This window comes from Pecten maximus, chromosome 9, assembly GCF_902652985.1.
Source record: "Pecten maximus chromosome 9, xPecMax1.1, whole genome shotgun sequence".
Classification (NCBI taxonomy): Eukaryota; Metazoa; Mollusca; class Bivalvia; order Pectinida; family Pectinidae; genus Pecten; species Pecten maximus.
This window is the reverse complement of record NC_047023.1, coordinates 31,882,295-31,899,258: the sequence shown is the minus strand read 5'-3', so window position 1 is coordinate 31,899,258 and position 16,964 is coordinate 31,882,295. Positions and strand designations below refer to the sequence as shown.

Sequence of the window (16,964 nt, the reverse complement as noted above, 5' to 3'; positions counted from 1 at the left end):
AGAGTTACCACTGATAGCCAGTGTTTTGTAGAGTTACCACTGATAGCCAGTGTTTTGTAGAGTTACCACTGATAGCCAGTGTTTTGTAGAGATACCACTGATAGCCAGTGTTTTGTAGAGATACCACTGATAGCTAGTGTTTTGTAGAGATACCACTGATAGCCAGTGTTTTGTAGAGATACCACTGATAGCCAGTGTTTTGTAGAGTTACCACTGATAGCTAGTGTTTTGTAGAGTTACCACTGATAGCCAGTGTTTTGTAGTTACCACTGATAGCCAGTGTTTTGTAGAGTTACCACTGATAACTAGTGTTTTGTAGAGATATCACTGATAACTAGTGTTTTGTATAGTTAACATTGCTAGCCAGTGTTTTGTAGAGATACCACTGATAGCTAGTGTTTTGTAGAGTTACCACTGATAGCCAGTGTTTTGTAGAGTTACCACTGCTAGCTAATGTTTTGTAGAGTTACCACTGATAACTAGTGTTTTGTAGAGTTACCACTGCTAGCTAGTGTTTTGTAGAGTTACCACCGATAGCTAGTGTTTTGTAGAGATACCACTGATAGCCAGTGTTTTGTAGAGTTACCACTGATAGCCAGCGTTTTGTAGAATAAAGACTGCTCTAGTGTTTTGTAAAGTTAAGACTTCTAGCCAGTGTTTTGTAAAGTTACCACTGCTAGCTAGTGTTTTGTAGTTACCACTGCTAGCTAGTGTTTTGTAGTTACCACTGCTAGCTAATGTTTTGTAGTTACCACTGCTAGCCAGTGTTTTATAGTTACCACTGCTAGCTAGTGTTTTGTAGTTACCACTGCTAGCTAGTGTTTTGTAGTTACCACTGCTAGCCAGTGTTTTGTAGTTACCACTGCTAGCTAGTTTTTTGTAGAGTTACCACTGCTAGCTAGTGTTTTGTAGAGATACCACTGATAGCCAGTGTTTTGTAGAGTTACCACTGATAACTCGTGTTTTGTAAAGTTACCACTGCTAGCTAGTGTTTTGTAGAGATACCACTGATAGCCAGTGTTTTGTAGAGTTACCACTGATAGCCAGTGTTTTGTAGAGTTACCACTGATAACCAGTGTTTTGTAGAGTTACCACTGATAGCTAGTGTTTTGTAGAGTTACCACTGATAGCCATTGTTTTGTAAAGTTACCACTGCTAGCCAGTGTTTTGTAGAGTTACCACTGCTAGCTAGTGTTTTGTAGTTACCACTGATATCCAGTGTTTTGTAGTTACCACTGATATCCAGTGTTTTGTAGTTACCACTGATAGCCAGTGTTTTGTAGTTACCACTGCTAGCTAGTTTTTTGTAGAGTTACCACTGCTAGCTAGTGTTTTGTAGAGTTAACACTGCTAACTAGTGTTTTGTAGAGTTACCACTGCTAACCAGTGTTTTGTAGAGTTACCACGGCTAGCCAGTGTTTTGTAGAGTTACCACTGCTAACCAGTGTTTTGTACAGATACTACTGGTAACCAGTGTTTTGTAGAGTTACCACTGCTAGTTAGTGTTTTGAAGAGCTGCAACTATCTTGTGTTTTGTTGAGTTAACCACTGTTGTATATTGAACTTTGTTACTTTATGATGTTGAACTTGCTCCGAGAACTGGATGATTTTCCTAGGGTCCCCAATTGAAACATTAGAGGAAAAACTATCCCCCCTCCCATGGTTTTGCTATTGTTATGTACTCCACAGCAGTGGTCGTATTAAAGTCATGTTGTTTTACTGTTTTTACAGATTTGTAGCTTACTTCGAGGCGGAATAGCTGAACGAGGTGGTGTGAGAGTTGGACACAGAATCATAGAAATCAACAATCAAAGTGTTGTAGCAGTACCACACGAAAAAATTGTCTCCCTTTTGGCTAACTCTGTAGGAGAGGTAACTAAATAATTTGATGTTTTATCGTACAAAAAAATGGAGCTTGATATTGATAAAACTGACCATGTTTCCTATAATGATATCAAAGTCAGAGGTGTTAAGAACAGCTAGTGTAAAGGTATGTGAGTAGTATTATCACAAACTCTGTTAAAATTGAAAGGAGGAGTTGATCAACATTCAGTTGGGGATAGCATACTGGTATCACATGTATTATGTATAAATAACTGATGGTGAAGAGTAAATACTAGACATCTATTTCTTTGGTCGTGTATACAGGGTATATATATTGAATGTAAATGTTTTTATCATGTTTATAAAACAATATCAAGTCAGTTGATTTATTGAGAAAAGGGAGACAACTTGAATTTAATTTTGTCAATAGATGCAATAAATATAGCAAAAAGCAGCTAAAATATTTAAATTCTAGAAAGTAGTGTGTTATTGTAAAACATCAAACTGTATTGATATGTGTTCCTACAGTAACCATAGTGTAATTATACATAAAACTGTATTGATATATGTTCCTACAGTAACCATAGTGTAATTATACATAAAACTGTATTGATATATGTTCCTACAGTAACCATAGTGTAATAGTTATACATAAAACTGTATTGATATGATATGTTCCTACAGTAACCATAGTGTAATTATACATAAAACTGTATTGATATATGTTCCTACAGTAAACATAGTGTAATAGTTATACATAAAACTGTATTGATACGATATGTTCCTACAGTAACCATAGTGTAATTATACATAAAACTGTATTGATATATGTTCCTACAGTAACCATAGTGTAATTATTATACATAAAACTGTATTGATATGTGTTCCTACAGTAACCATAGTGTAATTATTATACATAAAACTGTATTGATATATGTTCCTACAGTAACCATAGTGTAATTATACATAAAACTGTATTGATATATGTCCCTACAGTAACCATAGTGTAATTATACATAAAACTGTATTGATATGATATGTTCTTACAGTAACCATAGTGTAATAGTTATACATAAAACTGTATTGATATATGTTTCTACAGTAACCATAGTGTAATTATACATAAAACTGTATTGATATGTGTTCCTACAGTAACCATAGTGTAATTATACATAAAACTGTATTGATATATGTTCCTACAGTAACCATAGTGTAATTGTAAAACATAAAACTGTATTGATATGATGTGTTCCTACAGTAACCATAGTGTAATTATACATAAAACTGTATTGATATATGTTCCTACAGTAACCATAGTGTAATTATACATAAAACTGTATTGATATGTGTTCCTACAGTAACCATAGTGTAATTATACATAAAACTGTATTGATATATGTTCCTACAGTAACCATAGTGTAATTATACATAAAACTGTATTGATATGATATGTTCCTACAGTAACCATAGTGTAATTATACATAAAACTGTATTGATATATGTTCCTACAGTAACCATAGTGTAATTATTATACATAAAACTGTATTGATATATGTTCCTACAGTAACCATAGTGTAATTATTATACATAAAACTGTATTGATATGTGTTCCTACAGTAACCATAGTGTAATTATTATACATAAAACTGTATTGATATATGTTCCTACAGTAACCATAGTGTAATTATACATAAAACTGTATTGATATATGTTCCTACAGTAACCATAGTGTAATAGTTATACATAAAACTGTATTGATATGATATGTTCCTACAGTAACCATAGTGTAATTATACATAAAACTGTATTGATATGATATGTTCTTACAGTAACCATAGTGTAATAGTTATACATAAAACTGTATTGATATATGTTTCTACAGTAACCATAGTGTAATTATACATAAAACTGTATTGATATGTGTTCCTACAGTAACCATAGTGTAATTATACATAAAACTGTATTGATATATGTTCCTACAGTAACCATAGTGTAATTGTAAACATAAAACTGTATTGATATGATATGTTCCTACAGTAACCATAGTGTAATTATACATAAAACTGTATTGATATATGTTCCTACAGTAACCATAGTGTAATTATACATAAAACTGTATTGATATATGTTCCTACAGTAACCATAGTGTAATTATACATAAAACTGTATTGATATATGTTCCTACAGTAACCATAGTGTAATTATACATAAACTGTATTGATATGATATGTTCCTACAGTAACCATAGTGTAATTATACATAAAACTGTATTGATATATGTTCCTACAGTAACCATAGTGTAATTATTATACATAAAACTGTATTGATATATGTTCCTACAGTAACCATAGTGTAATTATACATAAAACTGTATTGATATGTGTTCCTACAGTAACCATAGTGTAATTATACATAAAACTGTATTGATATATGTTCCTACAGTAACCATAGTGTAATTATACATAAAACTGTATTGATATGTGTTCCTACAGTAACCATAGTGTAATTATACATAAAACTGTATTGATATGTGTTCCTACAGTAACCATAGTGTAATTATACATAAAACTGTATTGATATGTGTTCCTACAGTAACCATAGTGTAATTATACATAAAACTGTATTGATATGATATGTTCCTACAGTAACCATAGTGTAATTGTAAAACATAAAACTGTATTGATATATGTTCCTACAGTAACCATAGTGTAATTGTTATACATAAAACTGTATTGATATGTGTTCCTACAGTAACCATAGTGTAATAGTTATACATAAAACTGTATTGATATGATGTGTTCCTACAGTAACCATAGTGTAATTATACATAAAACTGTATTGATATGATATGTTCCTACAGTAACCATAGTGTAATTATACATAAAACTGTATTGATATATGTTCCTACAGTAACCATAGTGTAATTATACATAAAACTGTATTGATATGATATGTTCCTACAGTAACCATAGTGTAATTATACATAAAACTGTATTGATATGATGTGTTCCTACAGTAACCATAGTGTAATTGTTATACATAAAACTGTATTGATATAATATGTTCCTACAGTAACCATAGTGTAATTATACATAAAACTATATTGATATGTGTTCCTACAGTAACCATAGTGTAATTGTTATACATAAAACTGTATTGATATATGTTCCTACAGTAACCATAGTGTAATAGTTATACATAAAACTGTATTGATATGATATGTTGCTACAGTAACCATAGTGAATTATTATACATAAAACTGTATTGATATATGTTTCTACAGTAACCATAGTGTAATTATACATAAAACTGTATTGATATGTGTTCCTACAGTAACCATAGTGTAATTATACATAAAACTGTATTGATATATGTTCCTACAGTAACCATAGTGTAATTGTAAAACATAAAACTGTATTGATATGATGTGTTCCTACAGTAACCATAGTGTAATTATACATAAAACTGTATTGATATATGTTCCTACAGTAACCATAGTGTAATTATACATAAAACTGTATTGATATGTGTTCCTACAGTAACCATAGTGTAATTATACATAAAACTGTATTGATATATGTTCCTACAGTAACCATAGTGTAATTATACATAAAACTGTATTGATATGATATGTTCCTACAGTAACCATAGTGTAATTATACATAAAACTGTATTGATATATGTTCCTACAGTAACCATAGTGTAATTATTATACATAAAACTTTATTGATATATGTTCCTACAGTAACCATAGTGTAATTATACATAAAACTGTATTGATATGTGTTCCTACAGTAACCATAGTGTAATTATACATAAAACTGTATTGATATATGTTCCTACAGTAACCATAGTGTAATTATACATAAAACTGTATTGATATGTGTTCCTACAGTAACCATAGTGTAATTATACATAAAACTGTATTGATATGTGTTCCTACAGTAACCATAGTGTAATTATACATAAAACTGTATTGATATGTGTTCCTACAGTAACCATAGTGTAATTATACATAAAACTGTATTGATATGATATGTTCCTACAGTAACCATAGTGTAATTGTAAAACATAAAACTGTATTGATATATGTTCCTACAGTAACCATAGTGTAATTGTTATACATAAAACTGTATTGATATGTGTTCCTACAGTAACCATAGTGTAATTATACATAAAACTGTATTGATATGATGTGTTCCTACAGTAACCATAGTGTAATTGTTATACATAAAACTGTATTGATATGATATGTTCCTACAGTAACCATAGTGTAATTATACATAAAACTGTATTGATATGATACGTTCCTACAGTAACCATAGTGTAATAGTTATACATAAAACTGTATTGATATGATGTGTTCCTACAGTAACCATAGTGTGATTATACATAAAACTGTATTGATATATGTTCCTACAGTAACCATAGTGTAATAGTTATACATAAAACTGTATTGATATGATATGTTCCTACAGTAACCATAGTGTAATTGTAATACATAAAACTGTATTGATATATGTTCCTACAGTAACCATAGTGTAATTATACATAAAACTGTATTGATATATGTTCCTACAGTAACCATAGTGTAATAGTTATACATAAAACTGTATTGATATGATGTGTTCCTACAGTAACCATAGTGTAATTATACATAAAACTGTATTGATATGATATGTTCCTACAGTAACCATAGTGTAATTATACATAAAACTGTATTGATATATGTTCCTACAGTAACCATAGTGTAATTATACATAAAACTGTATTGATATGATATGTTCCTACAGTAACCATAGTGTAATTATACATAAAACTGTATTGATATGTGTTCCTACAGTAACCATAGTGTAATTATACATAAAACTGTATTGATATGTGTTCCTACAGTACCATAGTGTAATTATACATAAAACTGTATTGATATGTGTTCCTACAGTAACCAGTGTAATTATACATAAAACTGTATTGATATGATATGTTCCTACAGTAACCATAGTGTAATTGTAAAACATAAAACTGTATTGATATATGTTCCTACAGTAACCATAGTGTAATTGTTATACATAAAACTGTATTGATATGTGTTCCTACAGTAACCATAGTGTAATTATACATAAAACTGTATTGATATGATGTGTTCCTACAGTAACCATAGTGTAATTGTTATACATAAAACTGTATTGATATGATATGTTCCTACAGTAACCATAGTGTAATTATACATAAAACTGTATTGATATGATACGTTCCTACAGTAACCATAGTGTAATAGTTATACATAAAACTGTATTGATATGATGTGTTCCTACAGTAACCATAGTGTAATTATACATAAAACTGTATTGATATATGTTCCTACAGTAACCATAGTGTAATAGTTATACATAAAACTGTATTGATATGATATGTTCCTACAGTAACGATAGTGTAATTGTAATACATAAAACTGTATTGATATATGTTCCTACAGTAACCATAGTGTAATTATACATAAAACTGTATTGATATATGTTCCTACAGTAACCATAGTGTAATAGTTATACATAAAACTGTATTGATATGATGTGTTCCTACAGTAACCATAGTGTAATTATACATAAAACTGTATTGATATGATATGTTCCTACAGTAACCATAGTGTAATTATACATAAAACTGTATTGATATATGTTACTACAGTAACCATAGTGTAATTGTTATACATAAAACTGTATTGATATGATATGTTCCTACAGTAACCATAGTGTAATTATACATAAAACTGTATTGATATATGTTACCACAGTAACCATAGTGTAATTATACATAAAACTGTATTGATATATGTTCCTACAGTAACCATAGTGTAATTATACATAAAACTGTATTGATATGATATGTTCCTACAGTAACCATAGTGTAATTGTAAAACATAAAACTGTATTGATATATGTTCCTACAGTAACCATAGTGTAATTGTTATACATAAAACTGTATTGATATATGTTACTACAGTAACCATAGTGTAATTATACATAAAACTGTATTGATATGATATGTTCCTACAGTAACCATAGTGTAATTATACATAAAACTGTATTGATATGATATGTTCCTACAGTAACCATAGTGTAATTGTAAAACATAAAACTGTATTGATATATGTTCCTACAGTAACCATAGTGTAATTGTTATACATAAAACTGTATTGATATATGTTACTACAGTAACCATAGTGTAATTATACATAAAACTGTATTGATATGATATGTTCCTACAGTAACCATAGTGTAATTATACATAAAACTGTATTGATATATGTTACCACAGTAACCATAGTGTAATTATACATAAAACTGTATTGATATATGTTCCTACAGTAACCATAGTGTAATTATACATAAAACTGTATTGATATATGTTCCTACAGTAACTGTATGGTATTCGTGTTTCAGATCCACATGCGGACGATGCCCACCTCCATATTCAGGCTATTGACTGGTCAGGAAACACCACATTATTTATAGTGACAAGTTTTGTAGGTGTGTTTTTCGTATCCACGACAATGTGTCCAACTACAGCTGAATTGTGATTGTTGCCTGCGGGGATTGCGTGGATACTTCGTTTTGTGATAAAATTGTGCTGTAATCGTCCTGATCAAATTCATTTGGCTCTTACCTGGTACTGTAAATGGTGTACAGGTGTAAATTTATATTATCCTGGCTTCCTCCCACTGCTGACAAACAATCGGTATAGTCACATGTGATTGTTAGCTGTTTAAGTGGGCTCCCATCTTTCAATTTTTCAACATCTACGTTTTTGGAAACGGCTGTCTGGTATGCTCAGATGATTAATATTAGAAATTCTTATTGATTGAAACTGAGAAATAAAAACTGACTGAACTGATTATAAACTGAAGCCATTTGAAACCAGAAGCGGACGCTGAAAGCAAAGCTGAGAAAGGGAAGAAAGTTTTGGAAATGGAAGGTTTTAAGGGTAAGGGGCCATTTGTAGTTGATTAGGGCTCTACAGTGCATAACATACACTGTGCAATGACTTTATATATATATGAACTCTTCACTATGTGTATTCTTTGGGACAGGGTGTTTGAAGAGAGAGAGAGAGCTCTGTAAGTCTAATCGAAATGTGTGCTACATTGAGCAGATTTATGCTACTGTAATTTTGGATACAAGCCTGTGTAACTATGTCCAATATCCTTGTTGATAATCATTGTGTCATATATTCATATTGTACCCTTCATCTGCAGCGTGTGTTGTTACTACATTACATGTCTACAGCATGTGTTGTCACTACAGTACATGTCTACAGCGTGTGTTGTCACTACAGTACAGGTCTACAGCGTGCGTTGTCACTACAGTACAGGTCTACAGCGTGCGTTGTCACTACAGTACATGTCTACAGCGTGCGTTGTCACTACAGTACATGTCTACAGCGTGCGTTGTCACTACAGTACAGGTCTACAGCGTGCGTTGTCACTACAGTACAGGTCTACAGCGTGCGTTGTCACTACAGTACAGGTCTACAGCGTGCGTTGTCACTACAGTACATGTCTACAGCGTGCGTTGTCACTACAGTACAGGTCTACAGCGTGCGTTGTCACTACAGTACAGGTCTACAGCGTGCATTGTCACTACAGTACATGTCTACAGCGTGTGTTGTCACTACAGTACATGTTTACAGCTTGTGTTGTCACTACAGTACAGGTCTACAGCGTGTGTTGTTACTACAGTACAGGTCTACAGCGTGTGTTGTCACTACAGTACATGTCTACAGCGTGCGTTGTCATTGCAATACATACATGCATCTGCAGTGCGGAAGACTTGTCACAACTGTAGGAAATGTCTTCATTAATCTGTCATTTTAGACTCGTGTATTGTCATCACAAATAAATACAATGATGTTAGGAAGATTGGAGGAATTGTTTTCTCAGTTATTAGGACAGTGTTTGATGACAATATTGAACTTCTATCCCGGTAACTGAAATGGTATTCGAGAACATGTTAGAAACCTTGTTCTGGTATACAAATGGTGCCCACCTGTGAATGCTAGCTTTATCCTAATTATATATAAAAAAAACTATATGGACGAGTATCTACGTAAAAACCTACATAGATCTGAAGTCTTTACTCACTAACATTTATACCATAACTATTCAAAAACAGCATCTTTATGTGGCAAGTAAATAGGTCACCTCACCTGTCCATAACAAGACGAGAAAGGTACCATATAACATGGACCATTTGTTGTGTATAAACTTTCGTTGTTTTCATTGTTGCTCTGTAACCCCGAATATAAATGCAAAAAATTATGTACAACAAATAGTGTTGTACGTATTATTGTTGCATAGACTATCTACCAAAGTTTGTACCCTAAAAATAATTTGAAAACACTCAACCATGAAAAAAAGTACACGCTGACATTTCATGTTATTTATTGTATGTCATATCTCTCGTTAAACAATTTGATGTGTTACAGCATTGTGGTTCTTGTTATTCACCGATTACATCAGAATAGTTTATCTTAGTGCTAATTTTACACAAACTGTACGGTTTTTACCATTGATGGAGGAACAGCTGTTTTTGTCATGACAGGATTATTTGTTCACTAAAAATATTAATCAATTAACCACTTAAAATTTCTGCCAAAGTTAAAATATGTTATGTAGTAAACTAACTTAAACATCATAACAGAAAGATCCGAGCAGTTTCGGATGTGTGATAGTTAGTCTTAATATAACACTTTGATTAAGGCTGTCTAACAAAAATATACCTCATCTTATTGCGCATTTTGATGTCAAAATTCATATGATATCATGGCATGACCTTAAGAAATAACCACAATTTCAAGATCCTGATGTTGAAGGAAAGAATTGTTTTTCTTTTCTGAATATTCACAAACATAAACTATAATCTTGAATTCATTTCATTTCACACACAATTGGGAAACTCACCTAAAAGGTTTTTTTGCTGGGTCTATGACCTCGTGTACAGCCAGGGTCATTTTGAGGTTGGTTCTCCTTGTAGTAGCTGGTGCCTATACCTCACTTAACTGGACAGGGCATTCTGGTTCACACTTCCATCCAGGCCAACAAGAGTGAAGGATATAAGTTCATATAACCTGTTCCACAATTATCATAAAATAAATAATGTTACAAAATTGAACAGTAATAAAAATGTTCAGAAGTTGATATTTGGTTACCAGTATATAATAGATATCTTTTGAAAAAGAAAAAAAAGACTTCTATAAAAGATAAGCCAATAGAAAACCAGAAAACAGGATTGTGTGGTGTTTGATTTAAAAAAAAATGAAAATTTGTAAATTCATTTCATTATTCAAAATTGAACAATTTTTTTAAAGAAAAGTTTTAGTAATAATTCAAATTGTTTTATTGGAAACTTACAAAAGTTTTTAGGCATACAGGTTTGACTTCCCTCTGGTATTCTGTTTGTTCAATGAAAAAAAAAACAATTTTTTTTGTTGCTCTTATGACGCTTTAAGGAACAATTTTACATTTCTATATACGTATATGTATATCCTGTAATAAGCTCACAGGTTATGAAAACTTTCATCTAGATGTAAGTGTTTTGAGCTGCTATAGATAGATTTTACCAGGCATGGGCTTATTGTCAAACGAGCATTCCAAGTTATCTTCATGACTGATATATTTACTCATTAGACCATATATTACTCATTAATTATGTTTTTATTTCATTGTGTTGTATATGTTTCAGTTTTGCAGAATCAGATCTCAATTTTTTTTCTCAGTTGAATTTATTTAATTCATAGGTTCAGTATATTCGTAATACCCGGTAGTATTTTTCTGAGGATCAAGTGTGAGAGTTGCCTCCCATATCATTACTAAAACTCTAAAATCAGATATTTGAATGCATTATGAAGTCCCCTCAGAAGACTTACATCAGAAGTGGGTGTTTAACTTACATGACAGACAGATTAAAACTTGTTGTTACATTTGTATACAGTGTTATAGACTGCATAGCTTTTTTGGCTGTTGGTTTTATAAAGCATTCCTTCAGTAACTAGTCTTTAACAAAGCCATTACATCATTACAATGGGGTGACATAATTAGGAAAAATTAAAGTGTATCACCATAATTATGTAGTATAAATAATTACCTTCTCATAATGTACAGCATAAAGTACTCTGATACAGAACCCAGACATGTAACAGTCCCAGTCAAATCACTGAACCTCTAATGATGTGACCTGCTGGTTACAGATGGTACCACTTCACTATCATCTTTCTAAGTAGAACATCCCTGTTCTAGGCCTGTGGTACCATCCCCTTTCTCAGTAGAACATCCCTGTTCTAGGCCTGTGGTACCATCCCCTTACTAAGTAGAACGTCCCTGTTCTAGGCCTGTGGCACCATCCCCTTTCTAAGTAGAACGTCCCTGTTCTAGGCCTGTGGTACCATCCCCTTTCTCAGTAGAATATCCCTGTTCTAGGCCTGTGATACCATCCCCTTTCTCAGTAGAACATCCCTGTTCCAGGCCTGTGGCACCATCCCCTTTCTCAGTAGAACATCCCTGTTCCTGGTCTGTGATACCATCCCCTTACTCAGTAGAACATCCCTGTTCTAGGCCTGTGATACCATCCCCTTTCTAAGTAGAACGTCCCTGTTCTAGGCCTGTGGTACCATCCCCTTTCTCAGTAGAATATCCCTGTTCTAGGCCTGTGATACCATCCCCTTTCTCAGTAGAACGTCCCTGTTCTAGGCCTGTGGTACCATCCCCTTACTCAGAAGAACGTCCCTGTTCTAGGCTTGTAATACCATCCCCTTACTCAGTAGAACATCCCTGTTCTAGGCCAGTGGTACCATCCCCTTTCTCAGTAGAACATCCCTGTTCTAGGCCAGTGGTACCATCCCCTTTCTCAGTAGAACATCCCTGTTCTAGGCCTGTGGTACCATCCCCTTTCTCAGTAGAACATCCGTGTTCTAGACCTGTGGTACCATCCCCTTACTCAGTAGAACATCCCTGTTCTAGGCCTGTGGTACCATCCCCTTACTCAGTAGAACACCCCTGTTCTAGGCCTGTGATACCATCCCCTTTCTCAGTAGAACATCCCTGTTCTAGGCCTGTGATACCATCCCCTTACTCAGTAGAACATCCCTGTTCTAGGCCTGTGATACCATCCCCTTTCTCAGTAGAACATCCCTGTTCTAGGCCTGTGATACCATCCCCTTTCTCAGTAGAACATCCCTGTTCCAGGCCTGTGGTACCATCCCCTTTCTCAGTAGAACATCCCTGTTCCAGGCCTGTGGTACCATCCCCTTTCTCAGTAGAACATCCCTGTTCCAGGCCTGTGGTACCATCCCCTTACTCAGTAGAACATCCCTGTTCTAGGCCTGTTGTACCATCCCCTTTCTCAATAGAACATCCCTGTTCTAGGCCAGTGATACCATCCCCTTTCTCAGTAGAACATCCCTGTTCTAGGCCAGTGATACCATCCCCTTACTCAGTAGAACATCCCTGTTCTAGTCAATTGATCGTGAATTAAAGCCTTGTTCATGAGTAGAATTCTCCAATCTCTAGTGACATGGACGAGACTCTATAGCCTATGTAACAGCTGAGAGATTGTTCCCAAGGATTATGAGTATTGCTTTTAGTATTATTGGAAAGATGCATTTCTCATACTGAAAATGATTCCTTATCAAAACTCCATTTTCCCTTTCATTACAGTTGTATCCTAGTCATCGTGAAATGATCTAGGCTTGTGGTTGATGTAGGTGTAAAGTGGCCTTACAAAGGTAGAATGACCCTAGTATTTATTTGTGTTGTTTTAGAAGCCCCTTATGTCTATTTATGATGTAATCCATTATCTTATATATCCTGTATAACATTGACCACGAGGAAGCCTGTTGTTGTCCTTTCTCTGTAGAAACGTGGATTATTGTACCCAAAGAGATCTTTGTTTTGTTTTATTTTTTCGTTCATTCTGTGATATGATGTTGTCTTAATTGTCAAATTCCTTTAAGTGCATGTATTTGTAGGCTCTCAGTTTTCAATAGGGCAAGTAAGTTATTTTGAGTTATTATGCAGACATGTGAGGTATAATTAGGTGAAAGTTGTACCTAGTATACCAGATGTGAACACCTACAAGCATGTTATGTTCCTTGAATTTAAAAAGAAGTTTTTCAAAAACAGCTTTAGGTATTACTGTGACTATGTGAATGTATGAGAGTGTTGGAGTTGACCCACAAATGTAAATTATATACTTACTCGATGGAGTAGAAACATGCTGTAAAAAATCACTACTATAAAGTTGAAATAGTGCTCTAACAGATCTGAATCATTGAAATCCATTGATATCAACTGACACAATTCTCTAAAATAATTAATCCATAAAATAGATGAATTTCTTGTATGACAAAGAATTGGTGTCAGGTTGACTCATTAATGAACATAATTTGGTTGATGAAGAAAAAAAGAAAGAAAAATGTGAAAATGTTTGATATAAATTGAAGTATGTAGCTTAAAACATGACCAGAAGATTGTGGATACAATGCCTTCAGTATTGTGGGAATTTCTTTGTTGTAATTCAGCAATTTATCATAAAGATACTTGTCATTGTCCAACGACGATAAATCATGATTTTATATATATTGAAAACAGCTGTTATACATGATTTTTATCTAGTCATTATTGATTGTGTAACATATGTTATTGGAGTGAGTGTTACTTGATTGGAGAACTAATTGTAAAACATTTTACAGAGGCCATAATCGGGATGTACGTTTGTAAACCTCTTTTGATAATGACGTATGAAACAGATGTTGTGTGTATTACAAATGGTCCACCTTTGTTGTTTTCGTAATTTACCTCAGCGGTGATATATATTCAATGAAATGCAACAATCATGCTTTGTCTTCTCTGTTGTCTCTGTGTCTGTGGCATATCATACAGTACAAAGTATGGTTCATACAATATTGATAATGTATGGCATTATAGAAAGCATGACTCATACAATATTATACAAAGTATGACTCATGATATTATACAAAGTATGGCTTATACAATATTATACAAAGTATGACTCATACAAAATTATACAAAGTATGACTCATACAATATTACACAAAGTATGACTCATACAATGTTATACAAAGTATGGCTCATATGATATTATATAAAGTATGACTCATGATATTATACAAAGTATGACTCATACAATGTTATACAAAGTATGACTCATACAATGTTATACAAAGTATGGCTCATACAATATTATACAAAGTATGGCTCATACAATGTTATACAAAGTATGGCTCATACAATGTTATACAAAGTATGACTCATACAATATTATACAAAGTATGACTCGGCATACGATATTATATAAAGTATGACTCGTATGGTATTATATAAAGTATGCCTCATACAATATTACACAAAGTATTATTCATGCAATATTATACAAAGTATAACTCATACAATGTTATACAGAGTATGGTTCTTACAATATTATACAAGGTATGACTCGTGTGATATTATATGAATTATGGGTCATATGATATATTATACAAAGTTTGGCTCATTCAATACTGTAAAATCATTTGAGTTCTGAAATTCCAAAGAGAAAACAATTTGATCGCTATATAATTTATTGAATTGAAAACAAAAGTAAATACAGTGTAATAGGTGAAGTTTTTCTTTTTTATCTAAAAAGTGAAAACAGAGACTATCTCTATATCAGAATCATATTAACTTCAAATTTATACTGCAAGTCTGTTTGTCATTACCAGTGTTTGTATTAATATGTTGGACAATTTACCCTCCAGCCCAATATTAAATGTTGACATGTATATTCATCTCAATGTTTTAAAATTTCATTGATTTCTGATCTGTGGAAATAACAATATGTGTGGATTAGCAGTGTCCGGGAAATTGATGGTTTTAGAGTATTGTACTAGTCTCCTGTAATAGTGTACAATACATGACCAATATAATATTGTACAAGGTACAACTTCTTGACATACAAAAATAATTTATAAGCTTAATGACTGCCACTCAGTGCTAAACAAGTTATCATAAAAAACCCAGTATACATGTAATGGAAGGTATCAGGATCATACAATGTTATACATTGTTTCAATGTCATACAACGTTATTGTTTGTACATGTGTGGTATTATATTGTATAGTGTTTACACTGTATGGTGCAAAACAATATTACATTGTAGAAGCAAGTTCTCCACTCTGTTGAGGTTGTATGGCGCTGTAATCATTTTCTCATTGTATTGCTATCCTGTACTTTCTGTATCCGGGTCATGCAATATACAGTTACTAATACATGTATATTAATATTATGTACATTGTATAATTGTGTAATGCTGCAATACAGGGTAGTGAATACCTTGTAATTATACCATGTCACCTCTATACACTATACTTTGTATGTCATATGGTAAATGCATAAATATTCACTTTCTTATGTAGCATATGACTTTATTTTATGGCATTAAAATATTGAACAGGTACTCTGTCTTAGGTTGTCAATGTTTACACTAAGGTATAAGGATCCACGTTATAATATCCCTGCACAGTAAGCACAGGTACCGTACACTGCCATACATAGGTTTCTGGACACTGGAAATGTTTTGAAATTCAATAAATTTGATTTATTAATACTGTAGTTGAATATTGTAATTTTTAGCTCATCTGGACTGAGGGATAAATGGGCTTATGAAATGGCATGGCATCAGTCAACTTTATATTTAAATTGCTACTAGAGGTAAAGGATTGGATGGATCATTATTCTGGGTAGGGTAACAAATTTTGGATAGATGTTGACTCTGGCCTAGAGGAGTAGGTTCTAATATAACAAATTGGTAGGTGTTATTCAACTCTAAAGGCATGAAATAATATTACAACTGTTTAAACTATAAATGTGTTTTGATTGGTTGACACTATGACCTTTGACCAGGACCATTTTTTAATCACATGGTTCAATGTATTTTGATTGGCTGACACTTGAAGGTCGCTTCAAAAGGTTCCAGAAATGATAACGCAAAAGAAGTAGTTTGCAGTTGTTTTTGTCATATTTTTAAAACTATAGATTTTTATCAATTTTTTGCTTTGAAAAGAGTACCAGTAATTTTTCTTTTCTTTTTTTT

The 16,964-nt window shown here is 32.8% G+C and overlaps 1 protein-coding gene across 6 annotated transcripts in view; it reads left to right on the top strand.

Moving 5' to 3' along the window:
- The window catches only part of LOC117334043, a 117,609-nt gene extending 101,281 nt beyond the window's left edge, over positions 1-16,328 (top strand). For all 6 annotated transcript variants that reach the window (XM_033893467.1, XM_033893468.1, XM_033893464.1 and 3 more), the window contains 2 exons: positions 1,732-1,872; positions 8,265-16,328. In XM_033893467.1, the coding sequence (XP_033749358.1) occupies positions 1,732-1,872; positions 8,265-8,336 (213 nt within the window). In that variant the 3' untranslated portion in view covers positions 8,337-16,328. The remainder of the gene's footprint in view (positions 1-1,731; positions 1,873-8,264) is intronic.
- Positions 16,329-16,964: the final 636 nt, after the last annotated feature.